This window comes from Ursus americanus, chromosome 3, assembly GCF_024610735.1.
Source record: "Ursus americanus isolate L20-20 chromosome 3, mUrsAme1.1.p, whole genome shotgun sequence".
In the NCBI taxonomy this organism is placed as follows: domain Eukaryota; kingdom Metazoa; phylum Chordata; class Mammalia; order Carnivora; family Ursidae; genus Ursus; species Ursus americanus.
This window is the reverse complement of record NC_142129.1, coordinates 36,690,526-36,707,282: the sequence shown is the minus strand read 5'-3', so window position 1 is coordinate 36,707,282 and position 16,757 is coordinate 36,690,526. Positions and strand designations below refer to the sequence as shown.

Genomic DNA, 16,757 nt, shown 5'->3' with positions numbered 1-16,757 from the left:
GTGCCCAAGCACTAGCCAACAGTCTATTAAATTACAAAGGAAAAGGAAATCAAAGAAGCTTTGTTACCTTATGCATGTCAACTTATTTAAATGGAAGGCTTTACTTCTTTAAAGCAACAGGAATATGGAGCTTCCTATGTGTATGTGTGTGTATATATTTCTAAGAATGTGATTACAAACACAAAGTGTTATCATCAAAAGCAAAAGCTAGTTCCAGAAATTTCCGACTGCCAAACTTGCAAGATACAAAGCTAAAATTCATGTTCCTTTTCTCAATAGTGAATACTTCCACTAAACATAAATATTTTAACATATATTAATTTTTCTGACATTCAAAATTGTAAAGTCAATATGGCAGAATTATTGTTAAAAGCACATATGTACAAATATTCTTTCTCCATACATAAAGTATTTGGCATAATTATAACAATCATACTGCATCCACAACTGTTTGCTTTCATTTTTACTTTTTTTTTTACACATAATGGTATCTCTTATTAAAATTAACCAGTTATGTACAAAAATACTTGAACATTTATTATAGAAAACCTCTATAACCAGCCTCAACAGCATATACCTGCTGAATGGTTTCATTAAGAGAATATAAAAAAGTGGTCACTGCCTTCCAGGTAAGCTATCAACAAAAACAAACACGGTTAAACTAAAATGAGCTTCCCAACAAAAGAGGGAAAATATTTAACGGTATGATTTAAAATACAGTTCATATTTATTGTCAATCGAGTGTTATAAACAGTCAGTAAAAGAAAAAAACAAAGATACAAAATACATTACCACATACAAGGTGCTTTTTTCACACTCCTGCAACTGTGGCGTCAGCATCCTTACCTAGGTCTGAGATGCTGGGTGGCAGTACTCAAGCCAGAGGGGTCTACGGTCATCTCAGCCTTCAGAAAACAGGATCAGCTCAGAAGACAAGCTCCGGTAGGAGCTTGGAGAGTTGTGAAGAATTTTCTATTTGGTGCAGAATTGAAAGTTAATGCCCTTACCTCTTCAAAGTCCTTTTGCCATTTAATCATGCTAATGTATTTTCTCTAAGGTTTTTTTTCTTCATTTACGCTACTGATTTAATACTGTCCTGTATTGATTCCTGAATTCTTGTTAGTGGGACACATTAATTTGTGCCTATTTAACACGTGAACATCTGCTCTTCTTCAATGACAAATGCTGCAGAGGAAACTACCAAGTACAGAAGCACAAGATTCAAGTAAACATTTCTCCCGGGGTCTTTTGCTTAATCTAGCCGCTTGGAACTCTGAAAGTAAATTGCACCTTGAAAAGAAATACAGTAGATACCATGATGTCAGGGTACTAAAGGATTTGCCAACGGATTCACAGAGTTTTAAAGTAGACAGTGGTCAAATGTCAAAAGCAACCTTAAAGAATTATTTTGTGTCAAGAACAAAATAACCTGCAGTCCTACTCCTTGCAACCCCTTAAGTATATTGTCTAAGTAGCCTGCTTTACCTCGTAATTCTGTTGATGGGCACTGATCAGTCTGTTCACGGACAGAGCCAGTAATCTCCCCTTATTTACAGAAGTCTTCTAAAGTAAGGACCATTGCGTTAGGATGTGCATTGACTTGGTAAGCTTTCTCGGAGTATCAAGTATTCAGTAAAAAGTATACAACATCACGCGCCGTATTGTTGGACAATACCCTATTGGTTTTAAGATGAAACTATATAAAAAAGATGAACGTAAAAAGATACAAAAGAAGTCTCCAACACTATTTACCACTTTCAAACGAGAGACGTTGTAAGGAAAGTCAGCCATACTTCATGTAACATCTGGCGCTTGAGATCAATAACTTTTAATACTGTGCAACATATTAATAAGCAAGTTTTAATTCCATTCATTGAAAGACAAATCTGAGTAAGTTATTAAAGTGCCTACGCTAAATGTCTCCTCGTCATACTGCCTATTCTCTTGTAAAAGGCCAGGGCTCGGACTCATAACTGCGAGACCTTGCGGGGCAGGGGCCGCGGCCGCGGGCCGGGCTCAGTCCTCCGGGTCCCGTTCTCCAGGTGGCCGGGCCGCGCCGCCAGCGGCTTGGGGGGCAGCGCGGGCGGCTCGGCCGTGACCGGGATGGAGAGGCTGTGAGGTAGCGGCACGGGCCGCCGCAGAGTCCGCTCGTACACGCTGTAGGGCGGCGGCGTCTTGCTCTCCTTGCGCCCCGGCTCCTCCGGCCCGCTGTAGCTCGGCCCCGGCGCCGACTGTTCGTTCACCTGATTCTCGAAGCCTGAGGTTTCCGAGGTGCTACACCGGCTGAGAGAAGAAATCCCACTGCTGTAGCTGCCCGACAGGACGGGGGAGTTGGAGATCAGGCCTGGCGAGTGGTACTCCACCGGAGACGGGGTGAAAGACTGCACCGAGCCCTGCTCGCAGGGAAGGGGGAGGAGAGAAAGGCCGGAGGGGGAGACACGGCAGAGTCATCAACATAGTCCCGGGCTGCTCTGACCCTCCCAGACCCACGAACTCAAGCCCTCATTCCCCGTGCTCGGAATGGGACCGTTGTGGACACAGGGCCTTGAAAGAGGGGGGTACCTTAAAAGGAGGCCTTCTGGGTGGGCCCTCATGCGATCTGACCTTTGTTCTTACAGGAAGAAATGTGGCACAGAGGCGCGTGCACACAGGGCAAAGGCCGTGTTAAGGCAGAGGGAGAAGGAGGCCATCTGCAAGCCAAGGAGAGGGGCCGCGGGAGAAACCGGGTCTGCAGACACCTTGTTTTTGGATCCTGCAGCCTCCAGAACTGTGAGAAAATCCATTTCCGTTGTTGAAGCTGCCCAGACTGTGGTGCTGGCTTATGGCAGCCCTGCTGCTGGACTAATGCAGACACCCAGCCTCAGATGGCAGGCGGTGTCATTCTCCGCAAACAGCAAGCCGGACCTCCGGCGTGCACCTGCCACTCACTCGGTTCACCTCACTGCCCATTTGACTTTTTATTTCCAGGACAGAAAGAGGCTAAAAGTAATCAGGAAGAACATTCAGAGGTATATAATTAGTCCCATCATTTGAAAGGCGGGCAGCGGCAGAAACAACAGAAAGCTTTGGGAGTGCCATTTTCCTCTTCTAGGTCAGCGGGGCGGGGCTCAGAATGGAGGATAGGCGCCAGGGCCATCTGACAGAGGGGTGGGCCCCCCACCAAAGACCTCAGGAGGAGGAGTGAGGCACCTGAGGCCTGCACCTGGGTTCTCTCCCATTGCACATCCGTGAGCTGCAAAATCGCTACAAAGGCAGCTCTTGGGCTCTAGACTGAAGCGGGGCCTTTTCATCCGGCATGTTTTTACAAAACCTGATGTGGTTACTAATTTTCTAAAATAAGTTTTCTCATAAAACCCCAGAGTTTTGGCATTTGATAAGAAACTAGAAGTTCTAGCAACAATGGCTTGCATTCTCCTCATGGAGATCTTTTGAACGTGAGCAGGGGCTTTCCCCTAGAGATGGGCATGAATTCTTCAGTTTACTATAGTCTTCACATTGTGTTCTATCAGCTTCCTTCACTCATGTTAGCTCTTTACCCTGCGGGCATCTGAATTTGCTACTTCCCTAACTGGTGTCCTGTGGAAAAGTGATGCTCTGTGAGAGGAGGGTTCTGGGAGAGCATTCAAAGCATAGTAGCATGTTAAAGTCGTACAATCAAGAAAATGAAAAGACGCTGCAGCCCAGGGTTTTCTAAACTTATCTGACCACAGACTGTTTTTTCTTTTATCAGGTCATGGCCTATAAAACTACCTTCTATGGAAAACATTTTGTGAAAGGTTATCGTAGAGTGACTCTACCTTGGTCTCTTTTTTTAAACAAAATAGTGCTGGACACAAATTCATTTAGCAGGAGCCTAAAATTCAGCGTTGCCAATTAAGAGATCCCGATTCACTGCTGTTCACTGTCAACAATTAGACCGCAAGCTTAAAATAAGGCAGGTAAGCTCAGTCTTCCCCACAAGATTAACTCCATCATTTAACTGCTGAAAAGACTAAGTTAAGGCAACAAAGTGCATTCTAGGCATAGCAAAGCTGGTAACTTGGTAGCAGTGTGCCCTCTAATGTAACACAGGAGTCATAACAGAAACATTCCATTCATTTTCTCTCCAAACCTCATTTGTGTAGATACGGCTACAGAGCTACCCTGACCAGCTCTGCAGAGAGAAAGTCTACACCCACTTGCTAAATGGGGCTGTTTGATAGCTACTTGAATATTTTCATCCCTTCAGTTCTTTTTACAGAATCAATCTCTAAGACTTGCCATCTTATTACTACTCTGCAAAATCAAGTTGGGAAATGCAGATGTTAACTGCACAGCAGTATGTGGGAGCTCCTTGCGAGTAAGGCTAAATGCAAGACGTGGAAACATCGTGTTGCTTCCTTTCCCATCACTTCAACGTGACAGCCTGTGGCTTCCAGAGCAAATGCAGTCACGTGTACGTTATGATTAACAGCTGCATTGCAGAATGACCAAAAAAACTAGCAAATAATTTGCACTCTCCAGCAAATTTCTACATCAGAAATGTTGGCAATGCAAATGAAATCACACTTCTTTGCAATTTTCTCCATTTTTGGGCTTTTGTTTTCCAGATTCTCAGTTTCTATCAGCAACTATCCTTAGCAACACAGATGCACTGGATCACGACCTTCCCCTATGTGTTTTTAGAAGCTAATTTGTCTTTTTCTTTCACATTAGCTAGAAATACCTCCTCAACAAAAAGGACACAGAGCATGTAAGTCCTCAGTCACTCAGATACAAAAATCATTCTTTTAACACTCACTTCAACCCCATATTTGCCTCTGGTGCAGCAGCTCCGAACACCAATGTCTATAAGTATTTACAATCCTTGCAGCCAGTCTGATTCAATTTGGATAGAGACTAAATATTATTCTTTACCTTCATGAGGGATTTTGTATGTTTAGAGATGTTAAATTGCCTACGTTTACCTATCAATTTAAACGTCTCACCTTTAAAGGCTTTTCAATTTGTTTCCTAGAAATTTTTTTATTCACTTTACTGTCTTGTTTTTCATGATCAAGTATATATCTCTAACATAAATGAAAATGTTGGTATAAAACATTAAAGGAGAAAAAGTTGGGTTTGACTTTGTCAAATGGTTGAGGCTGCCAGAAGCAAAAAGGCAGAGGAGACCATTTACTAGGCTTGATAAGTGAGTTTTTCAATTTTTCTTTTTTTTCATGTCCATGAAACCAAAAGACCAGACTGAAAACATCCTAGGAAATACAGTGGGACCATATTTCTTTCCTAAATCAGTGTCTACAAAGATTCTAGTCCGTACATTTTCATTGCCACTATTTGGGGAATGAGGCTAATAAGCTGAACACAGATGGCTCCACTGATGGAGGTGACTCCCTGAAAGGAAAGCCTAGTGTTTTCTTACCAATCTTTCTCCATCCCTTCTTTAGATGTTCTTTGCCTGGTCTGTACCTACGAAAGCAGCTCAGTGATATACCAGAGATGAATTGTAAGGAAAGAAGAAATGTGGGGCCAGTCTCTAGCTGGAGTCTAAATACGAGTCTGTACCTTCAACGGAGATCTCCCAGCAGGTGAGGGGGACACCGATGTTGTATGTCTTGCTGGTGAAGCTGTAAACAGAGAGGAATGCTTTGAATTAGGAAAAACCAGAAGGCTGTCTGCACATGCCCTCTGTGTGCAAACCCATACAGACGGTTCAGTGCCTAGAGACCTCCTAGGCAAGGGGGAAGGGGAGAAACTAAAGGATGCCTGTCCCAGACAGACTCGTCACCAAGGACGGCGGCACCAAGACATGGGAGAATTAGTGAAAAGTCACCAGTGCATACATGACGCTATAAAGAAGTGACAGGGCTTGAACTGGTCCCATTTCCCAGAAGTCCAGATGCTTTTCCATTGCCCGATCTGTTTCAAAAGGTGCTTTTAGGTGTGAGGTGCCAGGAAGGCGGCTTTGGAAAATAGCTGCTGACTCTGGTCTGAGCAGCAGTGGGGAGACCCACGCCATCTAGGCAGGTGAGAAGGGGTCCATGAGCATAAATTTACACCAGCCCAATCCCTCTTCACATCCCAGTACTCCCGAAACAGAAAATCCTTGGCCACGTCCAAACAAGTGAGAAGTGTTCCATTTCTCCCCCTTATGCTTGTACTCAGGTCTTCCCTTTGTCCCTGGGGGGTGAGGGGGGGGGCTTGTGGTGCTCTATGGATTTCATCATCATGGCACAGAAGTGCTGTCTCTCTCTTTCTCCCCCCGGGTTTTCGAACCCTACAGCTGGGATGCAGCACGCGACAGCACTGCTCTGTGTGCTCGGAGGTCCAGCCCCTGAAACACAAGCACGCACACGGAAAGCTGCCGTGACACAGTCAACACGTGAGGGTAAGCCCGATGTCCCAATTCCACCTACAGAGGTTTCACTGAGTTCAGGGTTTGTTGCTCTGTGATCAGCTGCCCTTGTCCCGGCTGCCAAAGGGAGGTTTGCAACTCTTAAGAAAACTAGAGAGGCTGAAGGAGATAAAGACAGACAGTTACGGATCTCCCGACAGTGACCACGGATGACGACGTGAGGACAGACCAGGAGAGCAATCAGTGCAGAAGGGAGGGCAGCCCTGCCCGCTGAAACTGGGAGAGGCAAGGTCACCCGCGTGCTCTGGGTGCTGGGGCCCCGGGGGGAGTGGCCCTTTGTGGCCCTGTGGGTGTGCGGCCTCTGCCTTGTGCTCAGAGCAGCATCGGCCACGTTCAAACTCCACTGTTAGCTCTAGCCCGGCGGGGGCGGGGGTGGATGCTGCCTGGGAACCGCACTCGTGCCACCGCTGCGTGTGGCGGAAGGGAAGCGTCACTGCAGCTCAGGCTCCTCTTCTTCCTGACTCAGGCATTCCGTGACCCCACCACCGTGGACTCCGTGGCAGCCCTTGCAGCCACAGCTTGTCCCCAGAGACCTAAAAGAGTGCCAACAGTATCCTTGACTCCAAGTCTGACCGGGCCTAGGATCTTAACTACCATCAGTATCACTGTTCCTCTGAAAACGCTTTTCAAGTTTCCGACATTAGTGATACAACCAGTTTAAACTGGAGACTTATTAGGTAAAGTATATGTGCAGCATAAATAAGATACAAATTACTTGGTTGATGAATTTTAACTGTCTTGGGCCACAGTGGTACTCTGATGCAGGTTATCGAGGAAGCCTAGTTATTTCTTGTTCTGTTGAGAAATCTCACAGGCTTTTCAAAACCTATTGGTGACTTTAAGCATAGAACAAACTGGGTAGCACACAGTTAAAAAAAAAAAAAAAGTCAGTAAAAGAAGATGAGATGCTAAAATACAGCAAATGAAACCTGAATGAGCAACCCAGAAAAATCCGTGAAGAAAATGATGTCGTGTTTTCTCTTGCCTTTAGGCCAGTTATATTTGTAAAGCTCCCAAACTATTCTAGATGTGTGCAAATGTTGAAAAGACTTCCCCATTACCAAGATAGGCAGGGTCAGCAGAACAGGTCTTAAAGACTGTACCATACCAAGGTCACCAAGGTCACCAAGCAAATGGCATATTCAGGTGGAAAGGGGGTCTGTTATTGCTATAAACTCATAAAGAAAATTTAAGAATTTTCAGTGGTTCTCGAAAGTTTTGGTAAAATACCAACTCTAGGGCCTTACCCTGGAAATGGTGATCTTCTGATTCAGTAGGTCTAAGAATTTGCTTCTTAAACCACCACCCAAGGGGATGCAGTACCCTCAATCAACCCCTGGAGAGATCTTTTTTTTTTTTTTAAGATTTATTTAGAGAGCATGCGTGCAAGTGGGAGGGGAGGGACACTGGGATGGGGAAACAATCTCAAGCAGACTGCCCACTGAGCACAGAGCCCTATGCAGTATGATGTGGGCCTCGATCCCACGACCCTGAGATCATGACCTGAGCCAAAATCAAACAGTTGGATTCTTAACCGACTGAGCCACCCAGGCACCCTGAGAAATTTCATTCACTCTTGAATACAGACCTCTCTACGCAAGGGATAGCAATGGACGTGAGATTAGTTGTTCTCCACAAGCCTATCAAAGTTATAGTCAATTCCTATGTCAGGGCCACGTGAAACCCTGGGCTCAGACCCGAATAAGAGTGAAGTGGCTGAGTTAGCAGAGGTCGATAAGAATGAGGTGGTTCAAGCAAAGGACAGAGAAAATACTAATGGCTTAGCATAGGTTAGGGTACTTCCCTCCCCAAGTTTTAAGGATGGTGCCTAGCAGGAGAACATGCTACGAAATCTGTCTGTGGAGTTTAAAAGGAACGGAGTACTGTCTGACTTAGTGTAGTCAGACGTTCAGGAGCGAGGGAAAACACTGTAAATGAATTAAGCTACTAAGGTTTTTACCTCAGACACCAAACGCCTACCTTTCTCTGAGGAATTCACGACAAGCTGGAGTAGTCATAAAAGTTATTTTATAAAAGTGATTGTTCAAATGCTTCAAATACCCACCAGTTTGTGTGGGTCTTGGAGGGACAGGGGGAGAGAGAATTTTCCCACTATCCGACATGTTCTTGGCTTCTTTCCCACTGTCCAGGCTCCAGCTGCTAGGGGTGGGATTCACAGCTGGAAGGGAATAACACAGCTAAAAACACACGGTCCACTTTGCCCTTCGAACACTTGAGATCTTGGAAGAAAGTCAAAATTATCCAGAATGAAAAAATCAACTGGATTTAAAAGAAACACAAAAAACCCCCAAGAAACCTCCTAAATACTAAACCATTAATTTTCTACCTCACAGTTATAGTTGACATTAATTGGGTGCTAGCCTATTTCCCCTCAAGCAAACAGAACTACAGGTCTCTACACTAGACGGCAGAATCCTGTGTCTAGATGCTGGATAACAGATGGAGGATGTAGTCACTAGAGTATTTTAAAACTCAGTTTTTAGTGGAAACTTCTGGACAAGTGGCACTCCAAAAGGGGGAAGGCAGTGAGAGCCTAATATTTCAATGACCTGGCAGGACAATCACGCCACACATCCTGTTGACCAGCTCTTTGGGAAAAGGACCCTTGTTCCTGAAATCAATGGATGATGCTGAGGTATGTCCTTAAAGTAATTTGGAATGCTGATAGTATCATTCCTTTTTTGTAATTTGTCTGTTCCATGCTTCAGTAAGATGCAGAAATATGGAATAGCCCTGTTAGGAGCAAGGGCAAGACACACAAGATTATAAATAGCCGCTAGGAAATCAGGTTTCCAAAAGCGGGTCCTCAGCTGTCTGGTGGCTCGCTCCCTGTCAGACACCGCCATCTGATGGACACGGCTAGGATTGCAACATCGTACTCGAAATAACCACATTAACTTCAGGGGATGGAATCACCACTCTTAAAACGATTTTTCTCAGCTCGTTTTAAATTGGCTTTGTGGTAGTAGTTTTCTCAGCCCTTCTACCAAAGATTAAGTTCTTCAGGCAAAGATTAGAATGTGACGTGTAACATTCAAGCAAAATGTATGTTTTAAAATCATTTCGGCTACCATCTCCCTAATTTCAATCTCCCAGGGAAAGTGTGCATGTTAATCTATCTGTGTAGTCTGATGACAATACAGTTTATTTCTTAATGAGGACAATAAAAGTGCACTTTACGGGAACATTTCATTAGTGGCTCGATTCACTGGCTTACGGGACCTCTCGGATTTTCGAGGCTTGACCCTGAGCGAGGCCCCCCCCGCCCCCGCACGGTGGAGGGAGTCACATTGGATCTGCTCTTCCTCTCCTGCCGTGTTGCACAGACCGATGCTAATTGGCTATTAATGGCTATGCGTATGTTTCTCATTTTTTGTGTGACCTTGAGGCAGGGCACACTCCATTATGCACTGGATTGCACTTCTTAAATAGTATCTGAGTCACCGCAAACAGATGAACCGGCAGAATGAGCTTTGTAAGGGAGACAAAGGGTGGGACCAGGGAATCCATCTGCGAAGATGCTATTTTCACTGTGCTGGACAAGTAGTCTCTTCAGCAGCTATGTCTAGGGGAGCATGGACATTGCCTTGGTGACCAGACCCCAAAGGCATGGAACCGAGGAGTTCCTAACTTGCTCCGATTCTGCTGTTCAATTCTACAAGAAAACAGTTTTGAAAGAACACAACACGAAGGACTGTCTTTCATGAATCCCGTAAAGGGAAAATTAGTCCCGGTCACGAAGAAAAGGAGATCTGCCTTCCACACAGACACACGATAGACTGGAGAAAATGAGGACAAAACAAACCCTTACACCTGCGGGACTGATGAAGAGACTGGCTTGATACCCACCTTTCTCAGGTGCAGAAAGATTTGGGTCACTGCGTGGCAAGGCCCCTTCTCCAATATGATTAAACAGCAGCCTCTGCAAAGGTAGAAGAGTCTATTTTTATGATGCAACATGTTGTCATGTGAGACCTTCTAGAAAATGAGATGATTGTCTCATTACTGAAACTTTTTGTTCAAAATAATTTTTATATGGTACGTGATGAGCCTGGGAACCAAGAATTCAATCATATTTAAGGAAAAAAGGGGAGAAGAGTTTTAAGTTTAAGAAGTTTATATTAGATTTCAAATGTAAATGGTGATTAAGTTTTCATAATAAAATGGAGGGAAAAACAGTAAGGAGCAGTTAAGCTATGGTCCTGTTTATAAATACGAATGCTAGACTGGCCATATGAAACGCAGATAAGAATTAAGTATTAGCTCAAAAAATCTCTAGTGAATAGACATGTTTTCGATCCTAGGTTAAAAACATATGAAATGGACAATATTCTATGATTTTTAACCCACGAAAATGCCAGTTTTACATAGTTCTACCTAATACATTAAAAGAAAAAGTGCAAATCCTTAGAAGTAGATGGACCCTAGCAACGTGTATCACTGGGGTTTTGGCAACTACACACTGCTTCACATTTTACCAAAAGTAGAAAAGGCGGAGGCTAATCAAGGCTTTCAGAGGCCCCCATGCTGGCAACACGCACTCCTGGAGCAGATGGAACAAAGTGTGAAACCCCCTTGCAACATCAAGTGACAAAGGGAAGTGAAACTGGTGAGCTGGTTCAGCCAAACGCACTCAGAAGTTCTGCGAGACATCAGTGCTGTGCAGAGGAGGTATCCTGGGGCTTTCGGGAAGATTACACAATCAGCAAAGATAAACCAATCAAGCCACATCCCACTCGCTCTCATCCATTTCCAGATGCAGCTACAGACTTCTGCCAGGGTGGTGTAGAAAAACAGAAAAATTAGCTGGAACATCAGTAAGTATTGTTCTCCGCTCCTGAATTACTCCCAAATCATCGGTAAAACTCAGGGCTACCCCAGAATCTTCCTGTTGGAAACCACCCTGCACAACCCCTGAAGGGCCCAGAGGGCCAAGCCCTTGGCCCTTGGCCCTGTCCTCACCTGGACTAACAGGGATGGACGTGGGAAACAAAGGCAGAAGAAAAATTATTACAGTTCCTTACTACCTACAGCCCACTGACAAGTCCTTGAAACAGGCAGAGGGACATTCCTCTAGGGCCCAACTGCCTTGATGTTGACACTTTGCTAAGGGCAAAAGGCAATCTTAGCCCCCCCCCCCCAGGATCCTGTAAGTCTACTTTAACATATAAAAATTCTTTTGGAAACTTCCTTTATCGCTAAACCCCCCAAGATACATGTTGGCAATCATCCCCCAAGCATATGGCCCACCAATATACATCTGAAGGGTCGCATGACTAAGGTTTTATTAGACAGTAATAAATGACCTTTTCCCAACAATAGCTAGTCCCCTCGAGGTCCTGGAAACCTTGTTTCCAAATTCCTTAGAGACTTAAGCTATCCCCCTTCCAACCTGAAAGTATATAATGGGCCACTCTTCATGACCCCAGTGCAGCTCTTTCTGCCCACGGGTCCTGTTCTTGTGCTTTAATAAAATCACCTTTTTGCACCAAAGACGTCTCAAGAATTCTTTCTTGGCCGTCGGCTTTGAACCCTAACGTCTTTCTTACATCAGGATCACTTCAAAATCAAGTCCAGGCAGGAGCTGAGGACCATGGTCCTTTACTCCTGGGGGGGACAGGGAAAGCCTGGGTACTCAACTGCTTCTTCCTCAGTGCATTTCAGAATGGCAAAGGTGAACAGAAATTGTCTTTGCCCTCCTGGGTACCTCAGAAAGGAATCAACTGGAGCTCTCTCAAACTAGGTAAAGGCCCAGAGAAAGGCTGCGGGACAGATCACGTCTCTTCTCAAGGGTCTCTTGCTAATGGAGAAAGTTGCTTGAAATTCCTGCTACACACACATGCAAACACACACAGACACTCCAACTCATTCACCTAATTACCCTTGTACTGTTTAAATAGCAGCAAATGAACTAGAGAGGCAGGTCAAGGAGGGAAAAAATCGTTTCCCATTTTCCGCTCCACTTTACTGCTCAGGCAACAACCCACGGATCAGGATCAGAAATAGGGCTCCAACAGAAGCTGCGAACAACAGGCACGGAGCAGAGGTTCACTCTTCACTCAGATCGGCCTGTTGTCTAACACAGCCCCTCGGGTTGCCTCTGGCCGGTACAGGGTTTTTCTGCAGAGACAGGTAAGCAGTTCTAGACACTAGTACCTCCGTCCCACTAGGACTACCTGAGAAGGTTCCACAGCTGTTGGGTAGATGGCACTGCACGGTCTCTCTCTCGGGGACAGGCAAGAGTTTTCTCTGGAATGTTTGTGTTTGTCAGACAACAAAGGGGAAGCTGGGAAGAGAAGGAAAGGAAGGATCTTCAGGGCGGCTGCCGGACCTGCCCAGAGGCCAAGGCTCATGTGCCGCGGTGGCTGGCCACCGTTCAGGGAGCTGGGGCCACGGCCCCCGGGACACCCTCAGTCAACCCCACACCCTGGCACTGACCTCTGGCACTCGATGGGGCCGAACTTGTCACATTAGGTGAAGCAGAGTGAGTCGAACTCAAGCTTGAGGTAGATGGACTGGGCTGCAAACACATGAGAGCTGTTAGCATCCACTGCTTAGGGGCTCCAGACAACACTGACATATCGAAAACAAAATCCCTGCCCTTTGCTTTCAAAGTAGCCAAAAAACAAACCGGAACAAAACGAAACAAAAACGAAAAGAAAAAGGCCATTAAGAAATAGAGAAAAACCTCAGACTGATAAGGAAGCCTGTCTGAATTAGTCAAGAATCCAAGATTTAAAAACAAAATACTCTGGGGGAAAAAAAAATCTGAGATTTTGACTCCAGCCGAAGGAATATATTTGCGTTGGTTTCCTGGACATACTGGGGCTGAGGAGCAGGCAGCAGGGCCCTCGCTGACTAACAGACAAGCAGAAGGACTCCCAGCCTGGGGCACAGAAATAGGGGAATGCTTCTAGAAAGCAGAAAACACACCTTCTTGTTTTCCCCAAAAATGTGCTCAAGGCATGAATTTGGCCATATGTGCTGTGCCCCTTCTCTAAAGACGGTGGTGAGGAAAATTTCAGCTGCTGCTTACTGAATGATTATTAGCAGGGTCCACGTAAAATTTTATGTTGCAGTTACACTAACGTCCTGAAAAACTATTTTGTTTCTTCAGCAAAAATTTTATTATGAAAATTTTCTGACATGAACAGAAGTAGAGAAATTTTATAATGGCCCTCGCAACCATGTGTTGTGAAGCAAAAAGGCCACTTAGCAATGCTAGGAGGCGGCCAGTACGTGGTGACAGGCTCCAAGGGTCCCGAACTGAGGAAGCAAATCGGAGGCAGGTTTCAAAGCTAACCCTGCACGATCGGCCCAGGCTTTCCCGTTCTTGCTCATGTCTTCTGAGCGTGGATGGGGGCAGTTTGGGAGAAACCTCTTTGTAGACTCCAGAGACCAACAAAGCAGTAGGAGTGTTTAAAGGTTTGTCCTTAACTCAACGTTCTTGCTCGCAGATCTGTTCATTGGCCCAGCAGAGTGAACAGAAACTCTCATGATTGAGACAGAAAAGGAATACACACGACCAGATGATTAAAAAGCCAGTCAAGTACCTGCATGTTAAAGACTTCATCAGAGCTTTCTGATTGCCCTGTAATATTGCTTACTTCAGCAGAAGCTTGTGAGGACAGTGAGGAGGAAGAGTATCGGTTGACAGCTGGGTAACTTAATGGGCTGTTTTGGGGGGAAAAAAAATGGTCATTAACTCAGTCTCTGAATTGCACTTTATTGCATGCTGGCGTGGTATAAAACCAAAGGAAAAAAATATACATCCCATTTTGTTGTCTCCTGTTTGCCTCAATATAATCAAATGTTTGAGTTTATTTATTTCTCATGCTGTTGCTGTTTTACCAGTGGCAGATGTCTGCAGCTGCCTCGCGGGTTAATTATTTCATTAAGAAATAGCGTATTTGACAAATTGTGCCATAAAGAATGAGAGACTCATTCCAGATCATCTTGTGGGGATGCCAAATTGTAAGATAATTCAGAATATGACTTACCTGCGTCTAGGAATTACCCTGGTACCATCTGGGCTCATAGAAGCAGGTGCTGAGTTTCTACACACGCGGGGGCTTCCATTAGGAAAATGGACTGGACTGGCTTGTATACAAGCAGAGAACTCCTAGAGAGGGAATAAAGGAAATATTTTAGACGAGTAATTATAGGGGCAAAATAACTCAGGAGGTATTTTAGCGTATTGTTATGAATTACATAAGGTTATAAAGGTAAGTTTCGGTATTAATAAGCTTTCTCACCCTTTTCTGTTTTCATAAAAGTTGAACAGGGCATAACAGAAGATGATGCAAAATTTTAATACTGGAGGACTCCCTGGTAAAATGGTGCAGTTTGGTAGAAAAACCAAAAGATGTCACTATTGGACTTCACCGTCCCTCCAACAAAAAGCAACGGTAGTGGTCAGACTGCCCCCTACGGACACTTGGGCACGTACCTGTATCCCTAAACTTGACTTCATCACAAAGAACTGGTCGACCAGCTTTTTGTGTAGGGGTCTCATATCTTGAGGTACAAACTTCTCGTGCACAGCCAAACCAAATTCCAAAATCTGAGCCTTGATAAAAAGACAAGGAAAAAATCCACATCGATGAGTAACTTCACCAAGCGCCTGCTAGGGGTCGAGCACTATACCCTGCATTCTGCACGAGTTATGGCTAATCCTCTCGACCCCACAGGATAGGAACAATCCTTCATTTAAGGTGAGGCCACTGAGGACCAGAAAGATCCTGCAGGTACAAATGGGGATTCAAACTTAGGTCTTTCTGATTTTCCCGCTACCCAAAGTTTCTTTTCCATGTATTTCAGATCTGTAATAACAACCCTTTTAAGCAGTTATGTGTCGCTTGACCCCCATCTGCACTTCGCAGGATTGGGCAGGAGCTGCCCCCCGTTAGCGGGGTCAGGCGCTTCTCCCCAAGGGATCTCTTCTCTGGATGCCATTCCCTTTTCCACGATACTCTTTTTCTTCCGTCAGGTTCTGCTGTGCCCAGCTATCCTCCCCCAGATTTCCAAGATTTGTTGAGGACATGGAGGTAAAATAGGAAAAGGAATTCTATAATAGTTGCTATGCTTTTTGTTTTTTGTTAAAAGCTATTATTCTGGTTCGCTTATTATAATGCAATAAGGAGCAGCTCCAATTTAAAAAAAAAGAAAAAAGAGGTTTTCTGTGCCCCAAAAGAGATGAGCACAAACATTCAAGTTTCTTTTGTTCTTCAACTATGAATAGTGCTTAATTCCTTTGCGTTTCACCTGTCTTTCACATTTAAAAAATGCTCCCATGTTAAAGTGGTCAAAAGAACACATTTCACGGACTGTGAAGAAAGCAAATCACACCATTACCACCATGGTTTTTATCTTTACATCTTGTGAAGATTCAAGATTGAAAGCTCAGGTCAAACAGGACTGAGCCTGGTGGCTTAAGAGTGTCTGGCACTTTCTGTATGAGGCAGGACTGTGAAAGCTCCTACCCACGGCCAGCAGTTTTGTATGAAGATAAAAATACCTTAAACCTCAAGGACACCTTTAAAGGGAGTAGCGAGAGTGGAGTGGATGTCTGAGGCGTAAAGGAAGAGTCTGATGAAGGGAGAAGGGCATGGAAGAGTTGACCTCAAGGGTAGGAATCCAGTTTCCATTTTAAACACTCGCTGTAAGGCAAATTTTGTTTTGTCCAAATCACATTGAAGGTTGGGTTCTCCCAGAAGGAGACTCTGGCATGGATATGAGGCTTTGACGGCCGAGAAACCTGGCATCACTGTCTGTACGAGGGAGGGGTAGCAGCAGGACCTGACTACAAAGAAGCCGAGACACGTGGCAGTCATGTCAGCCTCTGCCGACACCAGGGGAGTTCTGGGCCTCAAACAGGCTGTCAGACTTGTGCTGTGTTGGGCCCAGATGGCCGGGCTGTATACCTCCTCCTTAGTCCCTGGATGCGGGCCATCCAGGAAGGTGGTGATTGTGGGCCAGGCAGCACTCTGCAGCTGAAGGACCTGAGCGCCAAGGGTGTCTGTCGACGGCCACCATGCCCATCCGCTGGGGCAACAATTCCTTTCTGGAAGAGCCACTGGGCCAGTGCATCTCCGAGGCGCCCAGGTAGTACCTGAACCACCTCACAGAGGTCCAGCGGAGGATGGTGCCCTCACTAGCCTGCTCCCCTAGTGCTACAGTCTCACAGAAATGGTGTGATGTGCCCAAGGTCACGCGGCAGTCACTTGTACTGCCTGTCCTATGATAGAGATCGAAAGGCTCCTATGTCATGGCTCTTCCACAAGGCCCTATGAACACAATCAGGCAGGACATGGAAGAAACAAAGGTTCCCGACTTTATTTTT

At 45.2% G+C, this 16,757-nt stretch overlaps 1 protein-coding gene across 4 annotated transcripts in view; it reads right to left on the bottom strand.

Moving 5' to 3' along the window:
• Positions 1-460: 460 nt before the first annotated feature.
• Positions 461-16,757, bottom strand: part of DOCK4 (dedicator of cytokinesis 4) — a 409,713-nt gene continuing 393,416 nt past the window's right edge. For 2 of the 4 annotated variants that reach the window (XM_045792824.2, XM_087860893.1), the window contains 9 exons: positions 14,865-14,984; positions 14,416-14,537; positions 13,969-14,089; positions 12,854-12,935; positions 12,592-12,701; positions 10,265-10,337; positions 8,460-8,573; positions 5,545-5,606; positions 461-2,393 (listed from right to left, as the gene is read on the bottom strand). In XM_045792824.2, the coding sequence (XP_045648780.1) occupies positions 1,968-2,393; positions 5,545-5,606; positions 8,460-8,573; positions 10,265-10,337; positions 12,592-12,701; positions 12,854-12,935; positions 13,969-14,089; positions 14,416-14,537; positions 14,865-14,984 (1,230 nt within the window). In that variant the 3' untranslated portion in view covers positions 461-1,967. The remainder of the gene's footprint in view (positions 2,394-5,544; positions 5,607-8,459; positions 8,574-10,264; positions 10,338-12,591; positions 12,702-12,853; positions 12,936-13,968; positions 14,090-14,415; positions 14,538-14,864; positions 14,985-16,757) is intronic. The other 2 variants (XM_045792825.2, XM_045792826.2) reach the window with 2 other exon arrangements.